This window comes from Glycine soja, chromosome 5 (assembly GCF_004193775.1).
Source record: "Glycine soja cultivar W05 chromosome 5, ASM419377v2, whole genome shotgun sequence".
Taxonomy (NCBI): domain Eukaryota; kingdom Viridiplantae; phylum Streptophyta; class Magnoliopsida; order Fabales; family Fabaceae; genus Glycine; species Glycine soja.
Window position 1 is genome coordinate 4,654,872 of NC_041006.1, and position 26,461 is coordinate 4,681,332.

The following is a 26,461-nucleotide window of genomic DNA, read 5'->3' on the forward strand; positions in this document are numbered from 1 at the left end:
AAATTTTATTTCAATCGTTATCTTAAAGTAACAATCTTATCATATTTTAAGTTTTAAATTTTGGTTTCAATATTTCTTATAACTACCAAATTAAATATATATTTAAATTTGATTTCAATCATTATCTTAAACTAACAATTTTATCATATTTTAAATTTTGATTTCCATATTTTTTATAACTAACAAATTTAATATATTTTTAAATTTGATTTCAATCATTATCTTAAACTAACAATCTTATCATATTTTTAATTTTAAATTTTGGTTTCATTATTTTTTATAACTACCAAGTTTAATATATTTTTAAATTTGATTTCAATCATTATCTTAAACTAACAATCTTATCATATTTTAAATTTTGGTTTCAATACTTTTTATTACTACCAAATTTAATATATTTTTAAATTTGGTTTCCATCATTATCTTAAACTAACAATCTTATCATATTTTAAATTTTAAATTTTTGTTTCAATATTTTTTATAACTACCAACTTAAATATATTTTTAAATTTGATTTCAATCATTATCTTAAACTAACAATCTTATTATATTTTAAATTTTAAATGTTTGTTTCATAATTTTTTATAACTAACAGATTTATTGTACAACTAAAAATTATGTTTCAATATTTTTATAAAAAAGTTTAATTATTTAAAATTATCGTTTAAATATCTTTTTTAACTAACAAATTTAAATTATTTTTAATTATAATTTCAATATTTTTCATAAGTAACAAATTCAATATATTTTAAATATTTGTTTCTATTTTTTTAAGTTAAAAAAATATAATATAAAAATATTGAAAATTAATTGTTTCACCAATCTAATCTTAATTTTAGCAATATAATCTTAGTTTTAGCAATCTAATCTAATATAATCTTAGTAATAACTAATATATTTTTTTATAAATAAAATCAATACTTAACACATAAATCAGAAAAAAAATTATCAAATTTCACTAACATTACAAAATAACATTACACTACAAAAAAATTAAATAATAATTGACAAATATATATTTACAATGTAAACAAAAATTTCAAAAAAAAGACAAATTTAGAAGAAAAAAATTGAAAAAAAAAATATTCAACAAAAAAAATCATACGGATCAACAATCCGTATAGGTGGTACGAATTGGCAATTCGTATGAACCATACGGAGAAAAATACCATTTTTGTTTGCAACATTGCTTCAAACAACATCAAACCAATGTCAACAACATCCTGCACCCACAAAGGAAGAAGAAGCACCAACAGAGTAAAACGACACAGGGGAAAGGAAGAAGAAGAACCACAACCGCGCAAGAAGTAGAGGAAGAAGAAGAACCGTAATGAGGAAAAAACCACGAACTACCAGGAGAATGAAGGAGATCACGACGTGCGTGAAGGAGAATGAAGGAGACCACCACAAGAAGGAAGAAGCACAACACGAAAGAAGAATAAGCACTCCGGCGGAATCGTACGGGCGCGCATTGTATTCGTATTTATATTAATAAGGTGAAGGGCATTTTAGCCCTTTCACCTAAGGTGCTAGGTGTCCCACCAAAATTATTGGGTGTCCAAAGTAACACCCTTGGCTCTATTATTTCTTGACCTCAGATTAAAAAAGTCAACCTAACTCATTGATTATCTCAATTTAATTCAATATAAAATTTATGCTAAGGATAGGTATCCAACGGGTTTAGATGGTTCAAGCAAAAAAAAAAATCCAACCCGTGGAAATCAACGGGTTTAGATGGAAATCCTAGCATAAAATTTTTGCTTGAACCATCTAAACCCGTGGAAATCCAACCCGACCATTTAAGACCATCTAAAACCAAAATTCATAATTCATCAACCCATTTTATTGACTAGAATTACATGTTAGTTTATTTATCTTTCTCGGGTATGAGTTCAAGTGGATCCTGATTTGTGTCCACCCCTAATTTATGCATAACAATATGTATAAATTCATAAGTAAATTTAATGATGAAATAATTAATCATCATCTTCAACTAAAAATAATAATTATTCTACAAGTATTCATAATATAATTTTTTTTATAATTTTTTTATTGTTTGAAAAAAAATCATAATAAAGTTTATACATTTCTCAAAATTTGTTACTACTAAATAACCTCAATCATATTTAATTCTTAAGATGGTATTAGAACAATTTGATTAATTACTTGCATGAAATGAAGGAATCTTGAATTACTGTGCTAGAAAACACAAATGCATTGAGGATAAATGTAAGCTTCAGTTAGTTATAAAAACTAAAATCTCATTCAAACTATTGGATTGTCACAAGCACTACGAATGAAATCTCATAATGTATTTCAACGAAATCTTCTTTAACAAACTCGAAATCTAAAAAACACCAGAATTTTTAAATACACATATAACTCCTCAAATCTTGGAAATTTTCTTGGTCCTAGCACCTTCAATTTTGTGGTAATGGATGAACCAAGAATGAGCTAGAAAGCTTTGCAAAAGTGGAGTCACAAAAGACATAAACAATGCTAAAGTTGTTGGTGGTGAATAAATAGGTATGCCTAAAACCTAAATTGTCATGTACTAGCAATCTACTTGCTTTTGATAAAGTGTTGTTTATTATTTTATTTTCATATTTATTGTTTAATTAAGTGTTTTTCATAAGGTCCTTGATTAGATAGTTGTTAATGAGAAATAAGTTTTGGAAATTTAATTTAATTTCTTCTTGATCGTAAGATAATCAAAATAGAAACATCATTACTCTAAATAAATACCATCAATAAATTTGGAGCTTTTGGTCATGCCTCAATGTAACTTGGAATGCATGCTTTTGAAAACTCATGCGAAATTAATTCCATAACAACTTCTCTAGTTAATTACTAAGCATATTACAATTGTTCATCCTTATGCTTTAATTGTCAATCTTATTCATCCATTCATCAATAAGCCAAGGACTTTTTCCTTTAACCATGTGCTTTTAGTCTTTCATATGCGAAATTAGTTCCATGATGTGTATTTTTTTTGGTAAATTGTGTTTTTAGTCTCTCATCAATTAGTTTGACATCATTAACTATTTCGAAAAGATAAGAATTTAAAAATACAATTTAACAAAAAAAAAACATGCATTTATCCTATTAGACTCATTGACGATGTTGCAAGTCATGGACTACCAACATTAGAAATTAGTGAAGAGTATTGAAAAAAAGTTAAGGGATGACAATGTCATGGATATAAAGCTTAGAAGACACATTCATGAATAATGACCAATTGGTGTTTAAGTTCCAAGACTTGGTGGAAAATAAAAGTCATACATTCACTAGATTTTGTGATGTGTTATTGCATTAGAATCATTTTTTTCACAAGATGCTTATGGACTATATAGTCTTTTGAAAATTTTGAAAGTACCTGTAAGAGAACCAAACAATGATAAGTTAGTACTTTTCTAATCAAATTGGACATATCACTCTTGTAAGCATATACTGATAAATTGAGAGGAGGTCCAATTATTTTTAAATAGTCTTAATGGTGGCATAAGGTGAGTTGATGATGATAGTAGACACTTATAAACATTAATGTTTAAGTGAATTATAACTCAAGTAGAGTTTTAATACTTAGTGACAAATGTGTTCTTGTGGGAGGTGCTTACTTCGGATATTTACATAGAAAAGTTTATAAGGTTCGGTGGAAGGGATCAGAACAACCATTAGAATCATTAGTTGTGCCTATGTTAATTTCTGGTAACAAAAAAAAAAGGTGTCATGTTGCATCAAAAAGGTGTCTATGTAGGAAGACATATTAGTTGTCTATCATGCAAGTCAATATGTTAACTTTTGTCCTAGGAAAAATCTTGATTGTTTGTAATGTAAGGATGATGTGGTGGACCAAGGTGTGAATGGTACATTGGACTAGATTAATTCAAAGTCATTGGTCCCTTATTTGGTTTGTGGGTAATAAAAAATGAGTACAATCTTAGCACAAAAAGTCGTTGAATTAATGGATCCCATCAACCAACTTCAATAAACAATTATGCAAGGACCAATTAATGTAAGATTTGTATTTAATATCATGTTGTCTACAAAAGATATAGAGAATGATAGACCTGAATATGTCAACTCAACAAATCCGACTATCTTATTTTTAAAAATAGTCTAATTTAACATTTAATTGATTATTTAAAAAATAGTCTAATTTATTTAATGAAAAATATTAAGGTATATTATATGTTAGAAATTTAACAATTAACTATTTTTTTCAAAAACATTCTAATTTATTTAATGAAAAAGCTCAAAGCATATTGTAATCAATATAGTGCACCTCATTGACAACTAACTTTTGTATTGCCTCGGTCTATTTTTACTCTTATGCTATTTTTAAATTAGAAGTGAAATAAAGAAGAAAGAATTAAGAAACAAAGAAAGCAAAAAAAAAAAGATCTAAAATAGAAATAGAGCAAAAAAAAATATCGATTGGATAGAAATAAATAAAGAGGAAAAAAGTAAAAAAAATGTATTTCCACTTTATTTAAATGAGTGAAAGTATGAGTAAAATAAATTATATAAAAATATTTTATGTGTGAATTTAAATATATGAGTATATGTGTAATTAATCCTTTTACTATATTATATATTTTAACATAAAAATATTATATAGAAAAAATAAATATGTTAGCATGTAAATTAAAACCATCAAAATCAAGAATATATACTCAAATTATTGTAAAAATATCATAACTTCTTTAATAAAACAACATTGAACAAAAAAGTAAATTTGTTAACTTTAGTTGAATGAACTAATATGTCAAAAAACGGTGAAAAAATAAGTTTCAACATGCATTATTGTTAATGATCAAAACAACAAATACAAAAAATGTCTAGTTATTGTAATATGTATTTCTTTAGGTTTAAGTATACTTATTAAATTATAAAATTAAACTAATTGAGAAAAATGATCATAATAATTAATATTAAATTTCTATATATATATATATATATATGATTTGATGAAACACTATGAAATATTTATGTTTTATTATTTAGATCAATAAAATGATGATAGAATATAATGAAAACAAATAAAATCTACTACATCTTATTCTTCTATTTAACTTTATTTTCTTTCCTTTCAAATTTGGAGGAATGAGATATAATAAGAATTATGTTATATTTTTATCATAATATATATAAACAATGAATTTTTTATTTCATTGTATTCTGTTCCACTTAATTTCATTTTATTTCATCCAATTTCTTTCCATCAAAGTCGAATGTAGGCTTAAAGTCATTGTTGCTATCAATCGTCAATAAATATTATGTTAATGCCTAACATGGCCATTAAGTGATGTTCAAACATGTCAAAGTATTGGACATGAGACTTATTTTAATGTTTTTACATTAGTGTTCATTTGAATAACATTGTATGTACAAACACATCATCTTCTATTAATACATCGTTCACTATTTAATTACAACTAGTTTGACCTTATTTTGTTCTCTACATTTCCATACTATGGTTCAACCATCTTCCACACACGAATGGAGTCATATGCTTGGTGTTGATAGGAACCAAACCTTTATTTATTCCTTTATAGCGTTGGAAATTGAAAACATAAAGGGTCATATTAAAATTTATCCTAACATAGACCATCTTATTAGTGTTTCATAAGTATTTTATCATTATAAAACATTAAGTATCTAGCAACTTATAACATTTGTAATAAAATCAACCCGAGTATCTTACACATCGCCTGCACCTACAAACAATAGTCTTAACAGTGCATTCATTCGAAAACCTTCCATGAAAGATGTTGAGGTCAAATTTTATCTATTGGGTCTTAAGACAATACCTCCCCCACTACCCTTCCTTACCCCTATCCCCTTTATTGGTTTAAGCCTCCCAAAAGTTTCCAATTTATATTAATTCCACTCTAGTTCAAGGAAACATATCATATAGATAGAAGCGATACCGCCTAAGTTGAGTTATGAGCTTTGACATAATGGTTTTTGAATCCAGACACGCACATATAAAGGAGATGCAAGATTACGTGTACGTAACAATATTGAGTATCACATTGGCACGATGAGAAACCTCTTGTTTGAAACAGAGACTCTACTTTTAATTAAGGGTTCTCCTATACATCATTTACCATTTTATTTCCTAGAAACATTTCATATTTAGATCTTTCATTCACATTTCAACAATCACATACTTATTACTATTAAAACAAATTCACTATACTAATCTTGTGATATCTCCTTCAACTCTTTTTTAACACCATGGTTGCTGACTTGCTGCACTCGCAACTTTGTTTCAAAACAAGAACCTGAAAGAGTATTGGAAGAGTCACAGCACAACATTGGTTCTTGCATTGTGTATCATCATTTCCACGGCATGGCTCTGCTTCCTCAAACTCACCAACAACACTCAAAAGAGGCTTCCATCAGGCCCATCGGGCCTCCCTATCTTCGGGAACCTTCTATCTCTTGACCAAGACCTTCTTCACACTTACTTTGTCGGCCTGGCCCAGATTCATAGCCCAATTCTGAAGCTCCGACTCGGGAGCAAGCTAACGTCACCGGCTATGGCTCTCGAGGTGCTCAAAGAGATCGACACCATTTTCGCTAGCCACAACGTCACAACCGCCGAAAGGGCCGCGATCTACAACGGCTTCGACATAGCGTGGACCCCGTACTGGCCGAGTGGCGGATGCTGCGGAAGGTGTGCGTGCTCAAGATGCTGAGCAACCCCACGCTAGATTCCGTGTACGATCTGCGCCGCAACGAGATGCGCAAAATGGTGGCATTTTTGAATGGTTGAGTAGGGAGTCCGGTGAACGTGGGGGAGCAGGTGTTTCTCATTTTTTTATTAGTTTTTGTTAACATCTAACCGTCACTTCTTCTTTTTTTCTAATCAAGTAATCAATCTTATATCTTAGGTGTTTTTTGACGGTGATAAATGTGATAACGAATAAGATGTGGGGAGGGCCAGTGGAAGGGGCGGAGAGGGAGAGCATGTGGGGCGGAGTTCAGGGAGCTAGTGACGGAGATGACGCAGCTTTTGGGAAGCCGAACGTGTCAGATTTTTAGTTTGTCATGTTATCTTATGAACAATTCTTTATTCAAATTTTAGCCTGTCATGTTATGAACAATTTTTGTTTGTCCCTATTAGTGATAATAATAAATGATTTTGTATTAAAATATAATAAATATTTAATTTTTTAGTTAAACTTATTTTTTCTTAATATATTCATATGATATTTATATTACTCTTTCACTTATTCAAATAAATAAAAGGAAATTTGTTAATTTCTTTCTTTCCTATCTTTATCTACTAATTAAAATAAGTTGATAGTGAAAAATAAATTATATTAATATTACATGAAAATTAAACTCTTTGAATATGTCAATATTTTTATTTTTTATTTGAAAAATACAAGAAAAACATTTTTTTCATATATATAAAAAATTTCCTATATTGTCCTAAATGGGAATTATCAAACAATTGATGTGGGATGTTGCATCTTAATGAATGATCTTAAGTTAGAGTTTTGACTTTTGAATATGCAATAAAATATTTAAAATGAAGATTTTGCAAGACGTAATGATCTCAAATAAAAGAAAATAAAAAAAAGTAAGAGGAAATATGTTTTACATTTATTATTTTTTTAATTGTTAGATATAATTTGATCAGTACTCTAATAATAAATATTGTTTGGTTGTACATGTATTATTCTTAACAAATAATCTTATTCTTTAAAAAAACAAATAATCTTATTAGAAGAACATTGAGACACTAAATGTTAGCCCTTTTTTCAATAGGATCTGAATTATAGTTTATTACTTTGTGAGAAACTAATTTTTTTTATAATAGATCCAATATTTATTAGAAAATAATAATAAATAATTTTATGCTAAAATATAATAAATATTTAATTTTTAGTTACATTTAATTATTGTTATAATTTATTTAAAAGGAAATTTCGCAATTTATTCCATTCTTATTTTTATCTTTCAATATAATATACTCCTATATAATTGTATTTTATACTTTTGAGTTTTGACTCTTTTTTATTTAATTTTATTTCAAACACGAATATCTGACCTAGGTAAAAAAAATCCCTGCCACGTGCGTAATTTGGAAGCATCCGAATGGAAACAGTATAAATAAAACACACTAGACATCTCTAGCACTGGCTCCGATCAGAGTTGGTTGGTGGAAAGAAAGAAGGAAGGAAGCAAAAACCTCAAGCGCGCCCGCTAGCGCCTCCTCGACCGCGCCGGTGTCTTCGTCGTCAACGCCGACCTCAACGACGTCGCCCTCCTCCGCAAGCTCTTAGACGTCGTCCCTTTCACCCACGTCATGCACCTCACCACACAGCCTACAGCTTATAGATGAGTTAGTACTGTAGGCAGTTGAGCTGCAGCTTTCAGTTTGATTTGCCAAATGCCCTCATCGGATAGTAATACCATCGGGGCTACAATCTGTAGTAGCTCAAAATTCTTGCCTTCAAAAGGATTTTTATTAACTCTTTCTTAAGTACTATTTTTAAAACTGTTTTGTGAGGTCAAAGTAAGTAGAACTTCATTTGTCAGCTAGAGATTGATTGGTGACAGGTTATCTTGCTGCCACTCTTGAATCGTTGCCAGACAGTGATTGAATCCAGAAGCTTCGTACCGGGTGAAATTGGATTGTTAAGACTTCATTCCTGTCGTTTTTAGGCGGCACACTGTTGATTCTCCAAAGGTTAAACGAAAGCTTCTTTTCCTACACACATATAACGAGGCTGGGGTTTCTGGTTGCTTGTTGATCTCATCATGTGTTTAGTTGGGAGAGTCCAACTGCCCACATGGCTTATTCTGAGTTAGTTGATGATTTCTAACTAGCAAATCTGAACCATTTTTATGTGAGGGGCAAAAGGGAAAGAGCTTAAGTAAGAATTGCAGACCATACCAATGACTGACTGATACTGTTCCTTATAGCACACCATGACTTATGAATCTTGAAAATCAATTCATTTAAGAAATGCGTCAAAATTTGTAGATCAGGCTTTATTCATTTGTTAGCTGGTTCACTCATCGACACTACTCCATGATGGAAGGCCATCTTCCTGTTGTTAATTTCTGTTTTAACAAGTTCACTTGTTCTCATAGTGACACCCAAGTATGCAAACTCTCTTCAATGTCCTCCTGTTTATCCTGATACAATTTTTTTGGACTAATTTTGATTTTTTATAACGCCAGCCTTTCTCTATGATGCTGTGTTTTTTAGTAACGGGTGGTTGGTTGAGTGAGATGTTGGATTCTCTTTTAAGTAAGGTTTAGCGTTAGATATTGTATATGGAACAGAAAAGAAAAAGAAAAAAAAGAACTGATTAGGAGAATTAGTCTTGTCATAAAATGTTGATTTCTGGAAGAAAAAAAACATTAAATGATAATGACAAGAAATCTCAAAATTAAATCTCAAAAACAATAAATGTAGATTTTTGAAAGGAAAAAAAAAACATTAAATGTGGATTTAAGGTCAACTTCATATTTTATCTTTTAAAAAGTTTAATTTGATCATTTATATTTATTTTTGATTCAGTTAAGTTTATTTTGGTCATTTATTTATTTATTTGTTCAATTTAGTCTTTCGATATATTTAAGATTAATTAATCATTTAAGAATGAACATTTTTTGTTAGAAATAAAGTGGAGAGAAAGGGAAAAAATTAAACAAAAATAGTTTATTTTTAAATTATTAACGACATTAATCTTAAATATTTTAAATAAACTGGAGGACAAAACTAAAAGTAAAAAAAAAATGATCAAACTGAACCACAAAAATAAGATAAAGGAAGTTTTTAAAAAAAATAAAGGATTGAATTGAACAAACAAAAAAAGATAAAGGAACAAATTGAATTTCTTAAAGGATAAAGGACCAAATAAGTCATTTAGCCTTGATTTAAATATATTTTTTAAATTTTATTAATAGAAATATAAGAAAAAATTATAGTATACTAAAATTATTCTCTGAAAAATAATATATAGTCCAAGACCACTCTTCCTATATAATTCAACAATATGACAATCTCCACCATTGTATTTCTCAAATAACTATATCGAATGTTCTTGTGCTTAGATACAAAAGGGAGCCAAGATGAAGCATCTAGTTCAAAGTCGCTCAACTCCTCTGCTGAAATTCATGATAAGGGGAAAATTGTTGATGAAGGTATTCATCATGCTGATGAGTGTGAAAGGAAAAATGGTAGGATGGATGAAGTTTTTAAATGAAAATAAATAAATGTCATTATAATGTGTTGTGTTTGATGGCTTTGTAAATTATATAACTTTTATCTCTAGTTGTTCAAGGGAAGACACAATTTTGTGAGGGCTAATCTGGTCTGAAGTCTTTCCTAGATGAAAGTCTCAACCATGGAAATGATTATATAGGTGCCACTGAATAAATTCTTGACATTGACTAACAAAATATTTGCACCATATGCCTTGACACAAAGAAATAGTGGACTATAATGGGACCCTGTGGTCAAAGATTTTGCACATAATGTGTAGAAAACTTTGTTGTTCAACAAGTAGTATGAGAAGGCAACATAGATGTTGGGTGTCTAAAACTAGATTGTTAGTTGGATATATAGCCATAGAACTTCCAAATAATTCTCCCATTGAGTTTTTTTAAAAAAGAAGACAAGCTGTAAAATATGCCAACTTGATCGTAGGACTTCCCCTTTAGAAGAAATAGAACCAAAAGTGCAAAATTTGGTTATGAAAAAAAAATGGCAATGGTGCCCAAGGTGCGAAGCCCCTTGTTCAAAGAGCTTCTAGTTGCAACCATATCAAATGCAGGTACTTTTCATGTCTTTTGAATTCCTTTCATCAATCTCATATTTCTATAGGTTGTTAGGTTATTGTTGGATTGATATACAATTACTCTATCACTATTTGTGTATTGTCATTGCATGTGTGGTTGTAGATTTTGCTTTACCTGTGGGGGTAATTGGAGAGTCAAACATTGATGTTTAGAGCAACAAGGAAGGAGATCACGTTAGATTACCATGTTGTTTCGGGTTTTATGTATTGTGTTGATTGATAAATGTGGCATACCAACTGTTTGAAAAATATATATAGTCAAAGACCACTCTTCCCATATAGTTTAATAATATTAGAATCTCCACCATTGTATTCCTTCAATAACTATATTGTGTGTTCTAGTGCTTAGATACAAAAGGAAACGAAGAAAAAGCATCTAGTTCAAACTCGCCTAACTCCTCTGTTGCAATTCACGATAAGGGGAAAACGATTGATGAAGGTATTCATCATGATGAATAGTATGAAAAGGAGAATTCTAGGATGGATGAATTTTTTTAATGAAAATAAATAAATGTTGCTATAGTGTGGTGTGTCATGTTTCTTAGTAAATTATATAACTTTTATCTCCAGTTGCTCAAGGGAAGACATCAATCTATGAGGACCAATCTGGTCTAAAGTCTTGGCTTGGTGAAAGTCACAACCATGGAAATGATGATATGGGTGTTGTTGAAGAAGATTTTGACATTGAGGGACAAAATATTTGCACCATATGCCTTGACACAAGGAATAGTGGACTATGATGGAATCTTGTAGCCATAGGTTGCACACAATGTGTAGAAAATTATGTTGTTTTGCAAGTAGTATGAGAAGGCAAAATAAATGTTGGGTGCCTAGAACCAATATCAATCCAATCCAACCTAATCTAACTTTAATTGAATTTGATTAGGTTGATTATCTAGTTAAACCATTAAAAAGTTGTCAAATCTTTAAGTCTTGAAAAAAATTAAAGAAATGTTCAAATTCAAAAATAGTAAGGATATTTTTTTATAGAATAGTAATAATATTTTTAAAAAATAATATTCATAAAACATTATACTATTCATATGATATAATAGAAAAAAAAACATAAATATAAACTCACGGTATTATTCATAAAAATATATTACCTTAAAATAAACAAAAAATAAGATAACTACAAAACAATGTATCATCTTAAGATAAACATATATTACCTTGAAAATGAGATGTGCTTAGTTAGGGGCTTCTATTCATAATTTAATTTTATGCAAGTTGGATTAGGTTTTAGTCGAATCCAAAACTCTAAATTTGTCATCAATCCAATTTTAATTGGATTTATTAAACTAAAATTAAACTAATTCAATCGAATGACACAATCCAACTCACAAAAATCTAATTGAATTGGGCTTGTTCGTGAATTGGGTCTGATATGCTTACACCTATATTCTAAACAATTCTCCCATGGAACTTCTTAAGAAGATGACAAGCTATAAAATATGTCAACTTGATTCGTAGGACTTCCCCTTTAGAAAAAGAACCAGAGATGCAAAATTTGGTTACGAAAAAAAAAAAACTGGCAAAGATGCCCAAGGAGCAAAGCCCTTATTTTAAGAGCTTCTGGTTGCAACCATATCAAATGTAAGTATTTTTTTTTACATCTTTTGAACTCCTTCCATCAATCTCATATTTCTATAGGTTGTTGCTATTGAACCGATATGTACTTTCTCTATCATTGTTCGTGTGTTGTCATTATAGGTGTGATTGTAGATTCTAATTTACCTGTTGGGATAATTGGAGAGTCGAACACTGATGTTTAGAGCAACAAGGAAGGAGATCACATTGGATGATCATGATGCTTCAAGTTCTCTGTATTGTGTTGATTGATAAATGTGTCATACCAATTGTTTGAAAAATATATATATAATCCAAGATCATTCTTCCTCTATAGTTCAATAATATGACAATCTTCACCATTGTATTCCTCAAATAACTATATTGTGTGTTCTAGTGCTTAGATACAAAAAGGAGCAAAGATGAAGCATCTAATTCAAAGTTGCCCAACTCCATTGTTGAAAATCATGATAAGGGAAAAATGGTTGATGAAGGTATTCATCATGTTGGTTAGTATGAAAAGGAGAGTGGTAGGATGGATGAATTTTTTAGTGAAAATAAATAAATGTTACTATAATGTGTTATGTCTTATTGTTTAGTAAATTATATAACTTTTATCTCCAAGGAAGATACCAATCTAGGAGGGTCAATCTGGTCTGAAGTCTATGCTTGATAAAGGTCCCAGTTGTGGAAATGATGATCTGGTGGTGTTGGTAAAGAAATTTTTGACATTAAGGCACAAATTTTTTGTATCATATACCTTGACAAAGAATAACGAGTGTAATGACCTAAGTTGAATTAAATTTTATTTATTTTTCAATCTAATTCAATTAAACTTAATTAAATTTAAATTAGATTTATTTTTTTTATTTTGTCAATCCAATCCAACTTTAATTAGAACAGTTAATGGGTTGGACCATTAAAAAGTTATCACCTTTTAAGACTCAGAAAAAAAATTAAAGAAATCCTTGAATCAAAATTTAGTAAGAATATTTTAAAAATCAATATTCAAAAATGATTATAATATTCATACAATAAAAATAAAAAATACTATATATACCATTTATAAAAAATGTATTAACTTAAAATAATGAAAAAAATATAAAGTAAAAATAATGTATTATCTTAAAAATGAGATGTTCTTAGTTAAAGATTTTAGATAGGATTATGTGATGAATATATAGCAAAAATTGTTTAAAATTAGGGTTTAAAGAATAATAAAGATAGGATAAAAATAATATTTTCAATAAAATTTAAAGAACACTAATGATAGGATGAAAATAAGACTAACAAACATAGGTATAAGATAAGCATTTATCATTTTTTTATTTCTCATCAACCACCTTAATTCTTAAGTAATATTTTGTTAAAAAATAAATACCTATTCCTTTGGAAACCAGTTGAACCCATAAGCAGCAAAGAATACGATCCTTCAAATCTTCTCAGCATATATATTACTTGAAAATAAAACCAAAAACCATAGTCATCTCTTTAAAGAACAACCTCCAACGGCTAAAAGAAAAAGAACACCACAATGATAAATTGACTTAACTAGCTAAATTATAGGTTCTTAAAAAAATTAAGACCACATAACTTATCCAGCCTTCAAATACACATCAAAATGATATGGCAAATTGCTAGCTCAACGGCGACTGCAAGGTAGCAAAACCCATGAAAGTTGATACATTCTCTAAGCAACCAGAGTGCTAGCAGTTGTTGATTCGCTGCAAAATTCACAAGTCATTAATAGCACGAAAGGGACAGTGCACATGGATAAAAAAAAAAAGTGACAAGGTTGGCATTCAAATTACAAATGCACAAAGACTTCAGCAAAACATCATACACATGTGCACTTAGAACAAAAAATACATAACTACCAGTGAAAATCAATATAATTTAATTTAGAAGATCATCATATGTAACATATCCAAATAATACCACGTATGCATTACCTATTGAATAACAACACCTCTAGGAAAGTCTATATCAAATAATATCAAGTATGCATCACCTATCGACCAACACTTCTAGGAAAGTATGTCTATCTACAAGACAATCTTATATATTTTGACCATTTTACAACACATCCAGCAGGTAAAAAATAGATCTAAAACAAATACTTACTAATGTGGTCCATCTAAAACAAATACTTACTAATGTGGTCCATCTCAAATAAATACTTAAAACATGCTTCCGAAACAGAATCAAAGTATACAGAATACAGAATTTAAATAACTTAATAATCCTAGGGAAAAATTTATTAATAATACTGTGTTTGGATAGGCAGGGGAAAAATGAACCAAACCACTTCCCTTCATTTCCACTCCATTTGCCATAGGCCACAGCTCAAGCATAGAAATACAACATAATAATCAGCTATTCAACTAAAAATCCATTGATAAAATAATAACAAGAAAGTCATAGTAGGGTGAGGGGTGGGAAGGTACTTACTACTTCCAGACTGGTGGGAGCTTCTTAGTCTTCTTGTAATAGCGAGCAAGTCGGTGGATTCTGCTCTCAACAAGAATCAACCTGAACTTGGAGTCCTTGTCCTTCCTGTTCCTCTCAAGATGCTTCCTAATTGAAACTGCCTTCTTAATCAAATGGTACAGATCCTCTGGAATTTCAGGCGCAAGTCCTGAAACCAACCACCAAAACATTTCTTTATTATTATTATCACCTTTTTTTTTTTGCTGAAAAGCAAGGTATCCGTAGCCAAAAACCATTATAAATATACACACACTGTCTCATCCATCTCAGTTTTTTACACCGCTCTCTACTTTTCCCATTCGCATATTTTACAACTATCCAATATCCATTAACATTATACTTATCATTATTACCTAAAATAACAGAAAATTGTAACCGAAATTGCAGAGAGAAAGCACAAACCGTGAGCTTTGAGGATGCGAAGGATTTTGCTGCCAGTGACGCTATTGACCTGAGCAATACCGTGAGAATCTCTGAGAATGACACCAATCTGAGACGGGGTCAAACCTTTCTTCGCAAACTTGCAGATATTTTCTTCGACCTAGAACAAAAAATTAAGGATAAAAACATCACATTACATCATTAACAATGCGAAAAAACCGTGAAACGAGAGAAAATTACATCTTGCGAAGAGATCTTGAGCCAGCTAGGAGGTGTCCTTTTGTAGGGCAAAGCAGAAGAGGATATACCCTTACTGTAACCAAAGGAAAAAAAAAATCAAATGTTAGTTTTGAATAATAGGAAAGAAGAGAAAGAATTCGATGACAGAGATTGAAAGAATGAATACAAACCCGCGGCTGTGCATACGACCCATGGCTGGTGGCTGTCACTCGCTTGAAGCTGCGCTTCTTCTGATTAGGGTTACAACTGCGACGCTCTTCTGCACACCCCACCACTCTGAAACCCTAGATTTGGTAGTTTATGTGTATTTTATAAGGAACAAAAGTGTCAAGCCCAATAGGTTTGGTAGTTTTTGAAACTGTATTTTACATACCCAACTTGGCCCGTTGAGCTAACCGAATTGGTTTTATTATTTCTTGAACTCGAATTTAAAAAGTCAACCTAATTCATTGATTATCTCAATTTAATTTAATATAAAATTTATGCTAAGATAGGTATCAAATGGGTTTAGATGGTTCAAGCAAAAAAAAAAATACATACAACATAAATCGATTATATTTTTTATGGGTCTATTTTTGGTTGTTTAATACTTTGATATAGTCTAATTAAGTTTTAATGAGTTGACCAAAGGAAGAAATGGAGAAAAAGTAAAAATTTAACCCGACCATTTAAGATCATCTAAAACCAAAATTCATCAACTCATTTTATTGACCGGAATTACATGTTAGTTTATTTATCTTTTTTGAGTATGAGTTTGAGTGGATCTTGATTTGTGTCCACCCCTAATTTATGCATAACAATATGTATAATTTCATGAGTAAATTTGTAAATAAATCACAGTTGTGGAAATGATGACATGGTGCCGGTAAAGAAATTTTTGACATTGACGCACAAATTTTTTTGCATCATATGCCCTGACACGAAAGAATAGCGGACTATGATAAGACCCTATAGCCACAGATTTTGCGCAGAATGTGCATAAAAGTTTTTTGTTTAGCTAGTATGAAAATGCAACATAAATGTTGGATGCCCAAAACTAGATTATTTGTTGGATATAAAGCCGAAGAACCTCTATATTGGGAGTGTAATGGCCTTGGTTGAATTGAGTTTTGTCTCTTTTTCAATCCAATACAATTAAACTTAAGTGGGTTGGATTGTTTTGGATTTACCTTTTTTATTTTGTCAATCCAATCCAACTTTAATTGGATTGGTTAATGGGTTGGACCATTAAAAAGTTGTCACCTTTTAAGTCTTGGAAAAAAAAATTAAAGAAATCCTCAAATTCAAATTTAGTAAGAATATTTTTAAAAATCAATATTCATAAAACATTATATTATTCATATATCAAACAAAAAAATACAATATATACCATTTATAAAAAATGTATTAACTTAAATAAAGAAAAAATATAAAGTAAAAAAAATGTATTATCTTAAGAATGAGATGTTCTTAGTTAAAGATTTTAGATAGGATTTATTGAACACTAATGATAGGATGGAAATAAGACTAACAAACATGAATATAAGATAACTGTTTATCATTTTTTTATTTCTCATCAACGACCTTAATTCTTAAGTAATATTTTGTTGAAAAATAAATACCTATTATGGAAGTATATCTCCAGAACTATGAATCGTAGTTCTAGAGATATATTTCCAAAATAGGTATATGTAACTCCAGAAATACATTTCCAAAAAATAAAATGAGTGTACTTCTTTAAGAAAAAATAAAGATATAATGGATAATTAAGAGATAGAGTGAGGGATGAGGTGTACTTAGGAAAACTGAAGGTGTAAATAGCAATAGCCTAATCTATTGGATTGGGTTTGTTCACAGAAGATGTCCAATCTGCTTATGTCCCTACTCCAACCAATTCTCCCATAGAGCTTTTTAAAAAGATGATAAGTTATAAAATATGCCAACTTGATTCATAGGACTTCCTCTTTAGAAGAAATAGAACCAAAGGTCCAAAATTTGGTTATGAAAAAAAAAAGAGGTAAAGATGCCCAAGGTGTGAATCGCTTGTTTAACGAGCTTTTTGGTTGCAAACATATCAAATGCAAGTATTTTTCACGTCTTTTGAATTCTTTTCCTCAATCCCATATTTCCATAGGTTGTTAGGTTGTTGTTGAACTAATATGCATATACTTTAACACTACTCTATCACTATTCATGTGCTGCCATTGGCGATATGGTTGTAGATTCTGCTTTACCTATGAGGATAATTGGAGAGTCGAACACTAATGTTGAGAGCAACAAGGAAGGAGAACACGTTGGATTATCATGATGTTTCGGGTTCTCTATGTTGGGTTGATTGATAAATTTGGCATACCAGGAGTTTGAAAAAAAAAATATAGTCCAAGACCAATATTCCCATAGTTCAATAATATGAAAATGTACTCCAATATATTCCTCAAATAACTATATTGTGTGTTTTGGTGCTTAGATACAAAAAGGAACAAAGATGCAACATCTAGTTCAAAGTCGCCCAACCCCTATGTTAAAATTCATGATAAGGGGAAAATGTTGATGATGAAGGTATTCATCATGCTACTGAGTATGGAAAGGTGAATGGTAAGATGGATGAATTTTCTTAGTGAAAATAATTAAATGTCACTATAATGTGTTATGCCTTGATGCTTAGTAAATCATATAACTTTTATCTCCAACTTCTCAAGGAAAGATACCAATCTTTAAGGGTCAATCTGGTCTGAAGTCTCTGCCTGATGAAAGTCACAACCATGAAAATGGTGGTTTGGGTGCCATTGAAGAAAATTTTTTACATTGATGGACAAAATATTTGAACCATATGCCTAGACACAAAGGAAAAATGGATATGATGGGACCCTGTAGCCATGGATTTTGCACACAGTGTGCAAAAATGTTTGTTGTTCAACAAGTAGTACAAGAAAACGACATAAATGTTGGGTGCCTAGAACTAAACTATCCTTTGGATAAAGAGCCAAAGAACCTCCAAACAATTATTCCATGGAGCTTTTTAAGAAGATGACAAACTATAAAATATGTCATCTTGATTCGTAGGACTTCCCTTAACCAGAGGTTCAAATTTTGGTTATGAAAATAAAAGAAAAATGGCAAAGATGCCCAAGGTGCGAAGCCCTTGTTCAAAGAGTTTCTAGCTGCAACCATATCAAATGCAAGTATTTTCCACATTTTTTGAATTCCTTTCATTAATCTCATATTTCTATAGATTGTTGCTGAATTGATATGCAATTATTATGTCTGGTATTTGCATGTTGTCATTGCAAGTATAGTTGTAGATTCTGATTTACCTGTGGGGATAATTGGAGAGTCGAACACTGATGTTTACAACGATAAGGAAGAAGATTACATTGGATTATCATGATTGTTTGGATTCTCTGTATTTAATGGAAATAAATAAATGTTGATATATTGTGTTGTGTCCTAATGCTTAGTAAATCATATAACTTTTATCTCAAGTAAGACTCCAACCTACGAGGGTCAATTTGGTCTAAAGTCTCTACTATCTCCAATTGATGATATAGGTGCTAGTAAGAAAATTTTGACATTGACGAACAAAATATTTGTACCATATATCTTTACACAAAAGAAAAGTGATATAAACAATAAAGTAATTAAAAATAAAATATTATTCTAGTTTAAATCATTTATTTAGAGCAATCAAATTTAAAGCTTTAACTTAAATATTATTTGTTTAAAAAAACAAATTTTGAATATAAGTTATTTAATTTGTTCATGATTTCATTGTTTTTGTTTTTTGTTTCACTAAATTTATTTTTTATTTATTTGTTAATTTTATTATTTATTATTTAGTTGACATTTTTAAACTAAAAGATAAAGTAAGAATAAAAATCGATTTTTGTACTCATAAATATGATTCAAGAGTCAAGAGTATAAAATAAATTTTTTAATAAAGAAGAAGATTTTTTAAGAAAATCATTGATTCGTTCACTTAAATTTTGACTCTTTATTAAAATTAAAATTAAGTGATTATATATATATATATATATATATATATATATATATATATATATATATATATATATATACACACACACTTTATTAGGTAATTATTACAATTTATCAATTTAATGTTTATAAAATTTGGACTAACTATTTTAAAATAATTTAAACCTAATTTATTTTATTTACTTAAATTAATGAGCTTAATCAACTATTTAACTAATTAGTTTCAATACTTTACAGATAGCTTAATTTATTATGGTCTGTTAGTTTTCAATTAAAGAAATTATTAAGAATTTGTTTCTACTAAGATTGTCCAGTTGCCACTCGTGCTTAGCTTAACGATCACGATCCCTTTGCTGCGATACCATTTTTCCATTCCATGGACTTGTGGACTGTTGGATGGCAAATAACAAAATTTAAAACAGTTCAGAAATATAAATTGGATGTTCATCGAAGTTATTTATTTAATAAGGGTGTTCATCTAAGTTGTCTTGACTCTTGAGTAAAGTAGGAATAAGTAATGCTGTGTAATGACAACGTAGCAAATATTTGAAGAGATGGACTATTCGATGGTAACTTATAGGTCCTCTAAAGTTATTAAAATTCAAGCATATCCTAAAGAATAAATTAGTTCAAATGATGATTCTTTTTTTTTTTAATTTGATTTTTTATTTTTTAAAAAATTTAATTTGGTCTTTAATTTTATTTTTTTATATTCAATTTAATCTTTTATCTTTTAAAAAAATAATTAGTTATCTATTTTTTTTGTCTAAGTTAGTCCTTTGATTCATTAAGATTGATTTCATGAATCATTTAAGAATAAACTTTTTTATTAAAAATGAAGTGGAGGGAAAGAAGAGAAAATTGAACTAAAAAAAGTTTATTTTTAGATTATTAATGACATCAATCTTAAATACATTAAATGATCAATTTGAGCAAAAAAATAACAAAAAACATTAAATTGAAAAAATAAAAATAAATGATTCAATAAATTTTAAAAAAATAAATGACTAAACTAAAAAAAAACTAAAATAAAAGATCAAATTAGACAAAAAATAAAATAAATAATCAAATAGGGTTTTTAGCCAATAAATTATTACTATGATTAAGAAGCATAACATCCTCAAGTCACTAACATCCCCCTTTCAATGAACTACTCATCCGTGACCAATTGAAGTTTTATGTATATTTTTTTAACCCTTTAATTTATTAGGAGAAACTATTAATTTAAATTTAATTAATAATTATTTTGATCAAAAATCAAATTTAAATATTATCTAAATAATTTAATCTTAATTTCAACTGTCACACCTATATTTTTTTAAAACTTTGTTTACATTGAAACAAGACAGCCTACTTTAAAGAAATAGCAATTGTCGGTTATCAAGTCACAACACGACACATAATATTTGGTTTGGGTGGGGTAATAAAGGCAAGTTGAATGTCCGGAAAAAAAATTCTAAAATGAAAGAAGAAAAAGAAAGGAAAAGAAAAGAAAAAAGTGAATGTAAATTACCAACTAGATAAAGTCTGGTAGCGGGACTAATCTCCCATGACAGAGTGAATCAATGTTGGAATTCCTGCGTGACCATGCCTAAAGTGAATTTAAATTATGCAATAGTAGTATTTAATAATGGGAGCGTAAATTGTAGATAGAATTTAATTTTGAAGTCGCGGGGTCCATAGGAGGGTTAGATTAGAAGGCATGTGCGTGCCTGCAATCCCAATAATGCATAGGAATTGAAGCATAGGCACCCTTCCCTTCCGTTTCGAATTAACCATGAAAGGCGTCTTTTCGGCGCCCGGTGATTACGTTCACTTCAAGTCTCAAGTCCCTCTTCACAAAATCCCAGTATGTTCCTTTCTTTCTTTCTCCCAATTCCTCTCTTCTAGGTTTTCTATTACACCCTCCTCCTTTCTCCATCGTAGCATCCACAGATACGATGTGTTTATGAACGAATGAATTGTGAATTTCTACTATTCTGTTTGATCCTTTTTTTTTCTTCTTTTTGACAGATTGGCACTAAGCAGTGGCGGTATTACGATTTCGGTCCGAAAGCTGTGCCTCCCCTTATATGCCTTCCTGGAACCGCAGGAACTGCTGATGTATATTATAAACAGATCATGTCATTGTCTATGAAGGTACTGCATCATATTTCAATGGCCTAAATGTTATCACATCCAATGTGTTTCCACTCATCACCATCACTACCTTGTTGTGGGGTTTGGAATGGCCTAATCTTGACTCATTCATCTTACGTGAATAGTCGAGATTGCAAGTTATTTAAAGAGTTACTTGACTTTATGTTTTAAACTTAGCTGTACATGGATGATTCAATTGTTAAGATTTGACGTGTGGACATCGTGCTTGTTGAAATGACACCATCCACCCTCCACCCTCCACACACACAAGAGCTTCACGTAACCCTTTGAATGTTAGGCAATGGATGGCTAACTTCAAAAATGCTCTTCTGCAGAAGTTCTTCTGCTGCTGCTAAACGAGAGAGAGCCATAACCTAGAAACTCAGCTAACTGCAGGGTGAAGTATAGTTAATGATTAAACTTGTTTTGGCTATTTAAATAATCTACTGGATATCTCTTTACATCATAACTTGTAAGAAAGCTTAATGCTAAATATATGGATTGCTCTTTAGAAAATCATGTGCAAAAGATGCTTGTTGTGATGTGTGAGTGTGTGTGTGTGAATTTTTAAAATGTGCGCTTGATAGAGGCAAAGAATACATGCCTGAAGGAGATATGGGCCAAATGTTAGATCAATAAAGTCCTGGCCTAAAGATATGGAGAGTTTACTCTGGAAGAGCAAAAAGGGACACGTGGAAATTAGAGAGAGGAAGAGGTTATTACCCTGGGTGGAAGAATGGTGGGGTCAGAAACGGTTTTATAGAGTGTGCTGCCTGGAAGGGAAGGTAGTGCGTTTTTCAGCCATAGGTTTGGGCTCACAGCTCTGAGCTGAGAGATATCTTTTACTTTGTTCCTTTTATCTTTTCCAGCACTGACAGCCTTTGTTTAGGGAATTGAATTCCTCACATTCCAATTATTAATCAGAATACCATTTTGAGTTCACTTTTTCCCTATTCCTATTAGTGCTCCATCTTTGTAACTGATACAATAAGATCTCATTGTATGTTGCTTACTAACAGGATTTGACTAGAGTTTTGTTTACTTGTTGTGTGTATGCTTGTATTTACTTTTATCAATCCTCATATTGCAATTCTGGACAGAGTAACCAAAGTTTCCATTTTGTACAGGGTTACCGTGTCATATCTGTTGACATACCTCGTGTATGGAATAATACTGAGTGGATTCAAGCATTTGAAAAGTTCTTGGATGCTATTGATGTACACCATGTATGATCTCAAACTCATCATGCTTTCTACTGCCAACTTTTTACTCATATAGATGCTACATCTATAAATTGTTTGCTTTTAAAGCCACTTATGCTTAATTTGGTATCGAAGAATTTGATACCTTTATTCTATGTTGGAGACATTGATCATTTCAATTAATGGAAAGCCCTACTTAGCTAGTCTTCAATTCATTTAAACAAAGTTTTTCTAAAATCTCGAGGTTCTTATAGTCCAGTTTTCCGCATCTTCTAGTGTTCATATATAATAGAAAAACTTTTTTGCTTCTGTTGTCAGTGCCATAAGGCGCAATGGTGTGTTTATATGGCAGAATTTTTGCCTTCCACCATGTTCTGCCATCTGTCATTGATAACACTGTCCATTGTGCACCATATAATTTTGTTGGGAGCTGTAACATGTTACAACTTTGGAATTTGGATATTATGTGAGATGTCCATACACATGTATCCTAAGGAGGGAATGGTTCCTAGACATTTCCAAGGATTTGTGAGATGTTATAGGATTTAATTAGGCCAAACAACACAAGCCCAAGCTAAATCTTAACCCCAACCTACTAACAATCGTGGAGCATCAGCCCAAATATGGAACTGTACACTATAAAATTTGGTTTATGAGCCTCTTTGAACTAGCTCACCTAAAATTGTTAATTTCAATGAACTGATTGATCATAATGAATTAGATTGATATATCTTCTTCCTTCCCAGATTTTTGAAGCCAAGTTCTTTTGCAATATATTTGAAGACCCAGCATGTGAGCCTAAATATATTTCAATCCCACCTATACAGGCTAGCCTGCTTACCAAGTTGAAGGTTGTTCAAGCCACCTGTCTCTTATGATATCATGCATGGTTTTTATATAGTTAAGTTTTAGGTGTATTTGGATAAAATTCCAAATGCTCTTTACCACAACCATTTCAGTGAGGATGTAGTTTGCCACTGGAAATATGTTTTGTTTGGTGAAAGACTTCAGTTCTTGTTCTTCAATTATATTTTCATTCATTATATCTTGTAGGATTAATCTGTTCTGGAAGTTAATTCTGTCAAGTATCAGCAAAAGGGAAATTTCTAACCATAAATCCAAATGTGTAATTCATATGATTGCTTAGTATAAAATATGATCTACACAATACATGATTTTAGTAGTTTTTACCGCAAATCTCTCTACTAACTGCTCAATATGTCTATATGACTGTCTATGTAATGTCATCTTTTGAATCTATAATTGGTGACATAGCTTCAAACAACCAGAGAAAATGTTCAGTAAATTAGTTTAATATCTCTTACAGATACATCTTTATGGTACGTCACTTGGTGGTTTCCTAGCACAACTCTTTGCTCAGCAACGTCCTAGAAGAGTTCGATCGTTAGTTCTATCAAACACATTTTTGGAGACACGGAGTTTCTCTGCTGCAATGCCATGGGCACCCATGTACTTTTCTCAGATTCTATTGTAAAGAATAATAGTAGATATAGGCTAGAAATGAGCAAACTTCTTGTGGTTGTTTCCTTTTAATTTACGAAAGATAAACTGCCTTATATGCTGATCTAGTAGAATTTGTAACAAACAAAAGCATCAATGATTACTTTACCTATACACGTAGGACTATAGCACTGTCCAGAAATTACAATAGGTATGAAACACAAGGAAACTAGATAATATCTTCAAAATTGCAGATTTATTCCTGTACCATTAGACAAATTATTCCTTAATATTCCATTAAACTAAGCATCATCCATAATTACCTTTGTGAGCACTTGCGGATATGTATGGTATGCCTGACCTTAGAATGATGCAATATCCCCTCCCCTTAAACTTTTTGTACAACAAAAATGCATCATCTTTCTTACTGGGAATTTCTTGTTATACTTCCTGATAGTTTTTCATTAGATCTATTCAGTTTTCCATTTATTAACCGATGTAGCTGTACTATTGCATTTGCAGTGTTAGTTGGACTCCTTCTTTTTTGCTGAAGCGATATGTCTTAACAGGAATTCGTGATGGTCCCCATGAACCATTTATTGCAGATTCAGTGGACTTTGTTGTTTCTCAGGTAACCTTTGTCTTGCATAATCTAATGCTTAGTAGCAAACTGCTATTTGTGCCTTTCAGTTTGCAAGAATTTGTCTTGTTTTTGGACAAAAAAGAGTGTCCACCATACTTTAGACTGGGGACTAGTTGACTATCCTAAGGCACTCCATATTTCCTTAAAATGCTAATGCGGCTAATCTATATCCTATTTTTTCCCTACTTGTTTATGTTTGCATTTATTGTGTTAAATAGCTTGTTTGATTTACTTGATTCAGGTAGAAACCCTCTCTAGAGAAGACTTGGCCTCCAGATTGTCGCTGACAACTGATGCTGCTTCAGTGGGACCTCTTCTTCTTTCAGATTCATTTATCACTATAATGGATGTATGTCATCTCAAGTCATAATTTGCGTATTTCTGTATCATGCTGTTGTCAAAAGATTTGATTTTTTTGCATGGCTCTTTTCTTCTAAAAAATGTTAATTATTCAGTCTCTAGATTAATTGCTAATCTTATTGTTTTGGTGTGCCTAGTAAAAGCTCTTTTTTAGTAATACCATTCCACTCTAGTTATGTTAAGTTCCGCTGGCAGTTCTTTCCATAATCCACCATCAACATAATTCTATATACATTTTGCTTGTGAGTTGTGACATTGTGATGATAATGTCTAAAGCTATTATTTTTCTTATTATTATGACCCAGAAAAGTATGATATGAATTTTTTAATAACTCCACTTTCATCTTTTTACATGGTCTTGCTCCTTTCTTAAAGACTAATGACTACTGTGCAATTCCTCAACAACTTAAAGATCAACTGGGTGAAAGGTATCCTGAGGCAAGGCGTGCATATTTAAAAACAGGGGGAGATTTTCCTTTTCTTTCAAGACCGGATGAAGTTAACTTGCATCTTCAGGTATGTCATATCTGACTTTTCTTACTTTACATGTGATTTGTTCCGATAGTCTTTGGCTCATGGATTTAACTGTTGTCTATATCATGGCAGTTGCACCTTAGGCGTGTTGGTGTGGAAGCTCGGCCAGATTTGGTTCACAACGTACCTAAAGGTGATATTGGAGGAAGCCATAGCAAAGAAAATAACCAAGATGACTCTGACAAGTCTCATAAGGATGATAGAGGAGGGTCAGAAAATCCACCTGCTAAATATGAGATAAATCCTACTTGCCCAGAAAGCTCGGGATCCGGTAATTTAGACAAGCAGCCCCTCGATAGTTCAAAACGTTGCCATTTGGATCATGAGCTCACCTTATATGCCTTTCCTGGTGGATTCACAAGGGAAAAGCGCATTGTGCCTCCAGGAACTCCTTTACATTTCGTGTGGGAATATATTGTTCTTTTTTGTCTTCTTCGTCACGTCAGTTGTCTATACATTATATGGAACTATTCTTTGGAATTTAGGCAAGTTGTGTAAGTTGGAATTCTTTTGGATATACTATATGTATCATGAGAACCTTGTGCGTGAAACAAAGTTATTAAGATGGACAATATTGTGGATTGGATTTCTTAGTTCCTTTCGGCTGGATGAAGTTGAGATAGCTACGTTGCAAGTTA

General features: G+C 30.9%; 2 protein-coding genes across 2 annotated transcripts; one reads left to right on the forward strand and one right to left on the reverse strand.

Annotated features, from left to right (window-relative positions):
• Positions 1-13,824: 13,824 nt before the first annotated feature.
• On the reverse strand, positions 13,825-15,843 carry LOC114412098 (40S ribosomal protein S13). The gene is made up of 5 exons (XM_028375876.1): positions 15,683-15,843; positions 15,513-15,585; positions 15,294-15,432; positions 14,853-15,039; positions 13,825-14,125 (listed from the first exon to the last, which is right to left on the reverse strand). The coding sequence occupies exons 1-5, from the start codon at positions 15,703-15,705 to the stop codon at positions 14,092-14,094; spliced, it is 456 nt and encodes a 151-aa protein (XP_028231677.1). The 5' UTR covers positions 15,706-15,843; the 3' UTR covers positions 13,825-14,091.
• Positions 15,844-20,945: 5,102 nt separating this feature from the next.
• On the forward strand, positions 20,946-26,461 carry LOC114412099 (maspardin-like). The gene is made up of 8 exons (XM_028375877.1): positions 20,946-21,333; positions 21,498-21,623; positions 22,751-22,849; positions 24,153-24,295; positions 24,809-24,917; positions 25,171-25,278; positions 25,665-25,805; positions 25,896-26,461. The coding sequence occupies exons 1-8, from the start codon at positions 21,262-21,264 to the stop codon at positions 26,319-26,321; spliced, it is 1,224 nt and encodes a 407-aa protein (XP_028231678.1). The 5' UTR covers positions 20,946-21,261; the 3' UTR covers positions 26,322-26,461.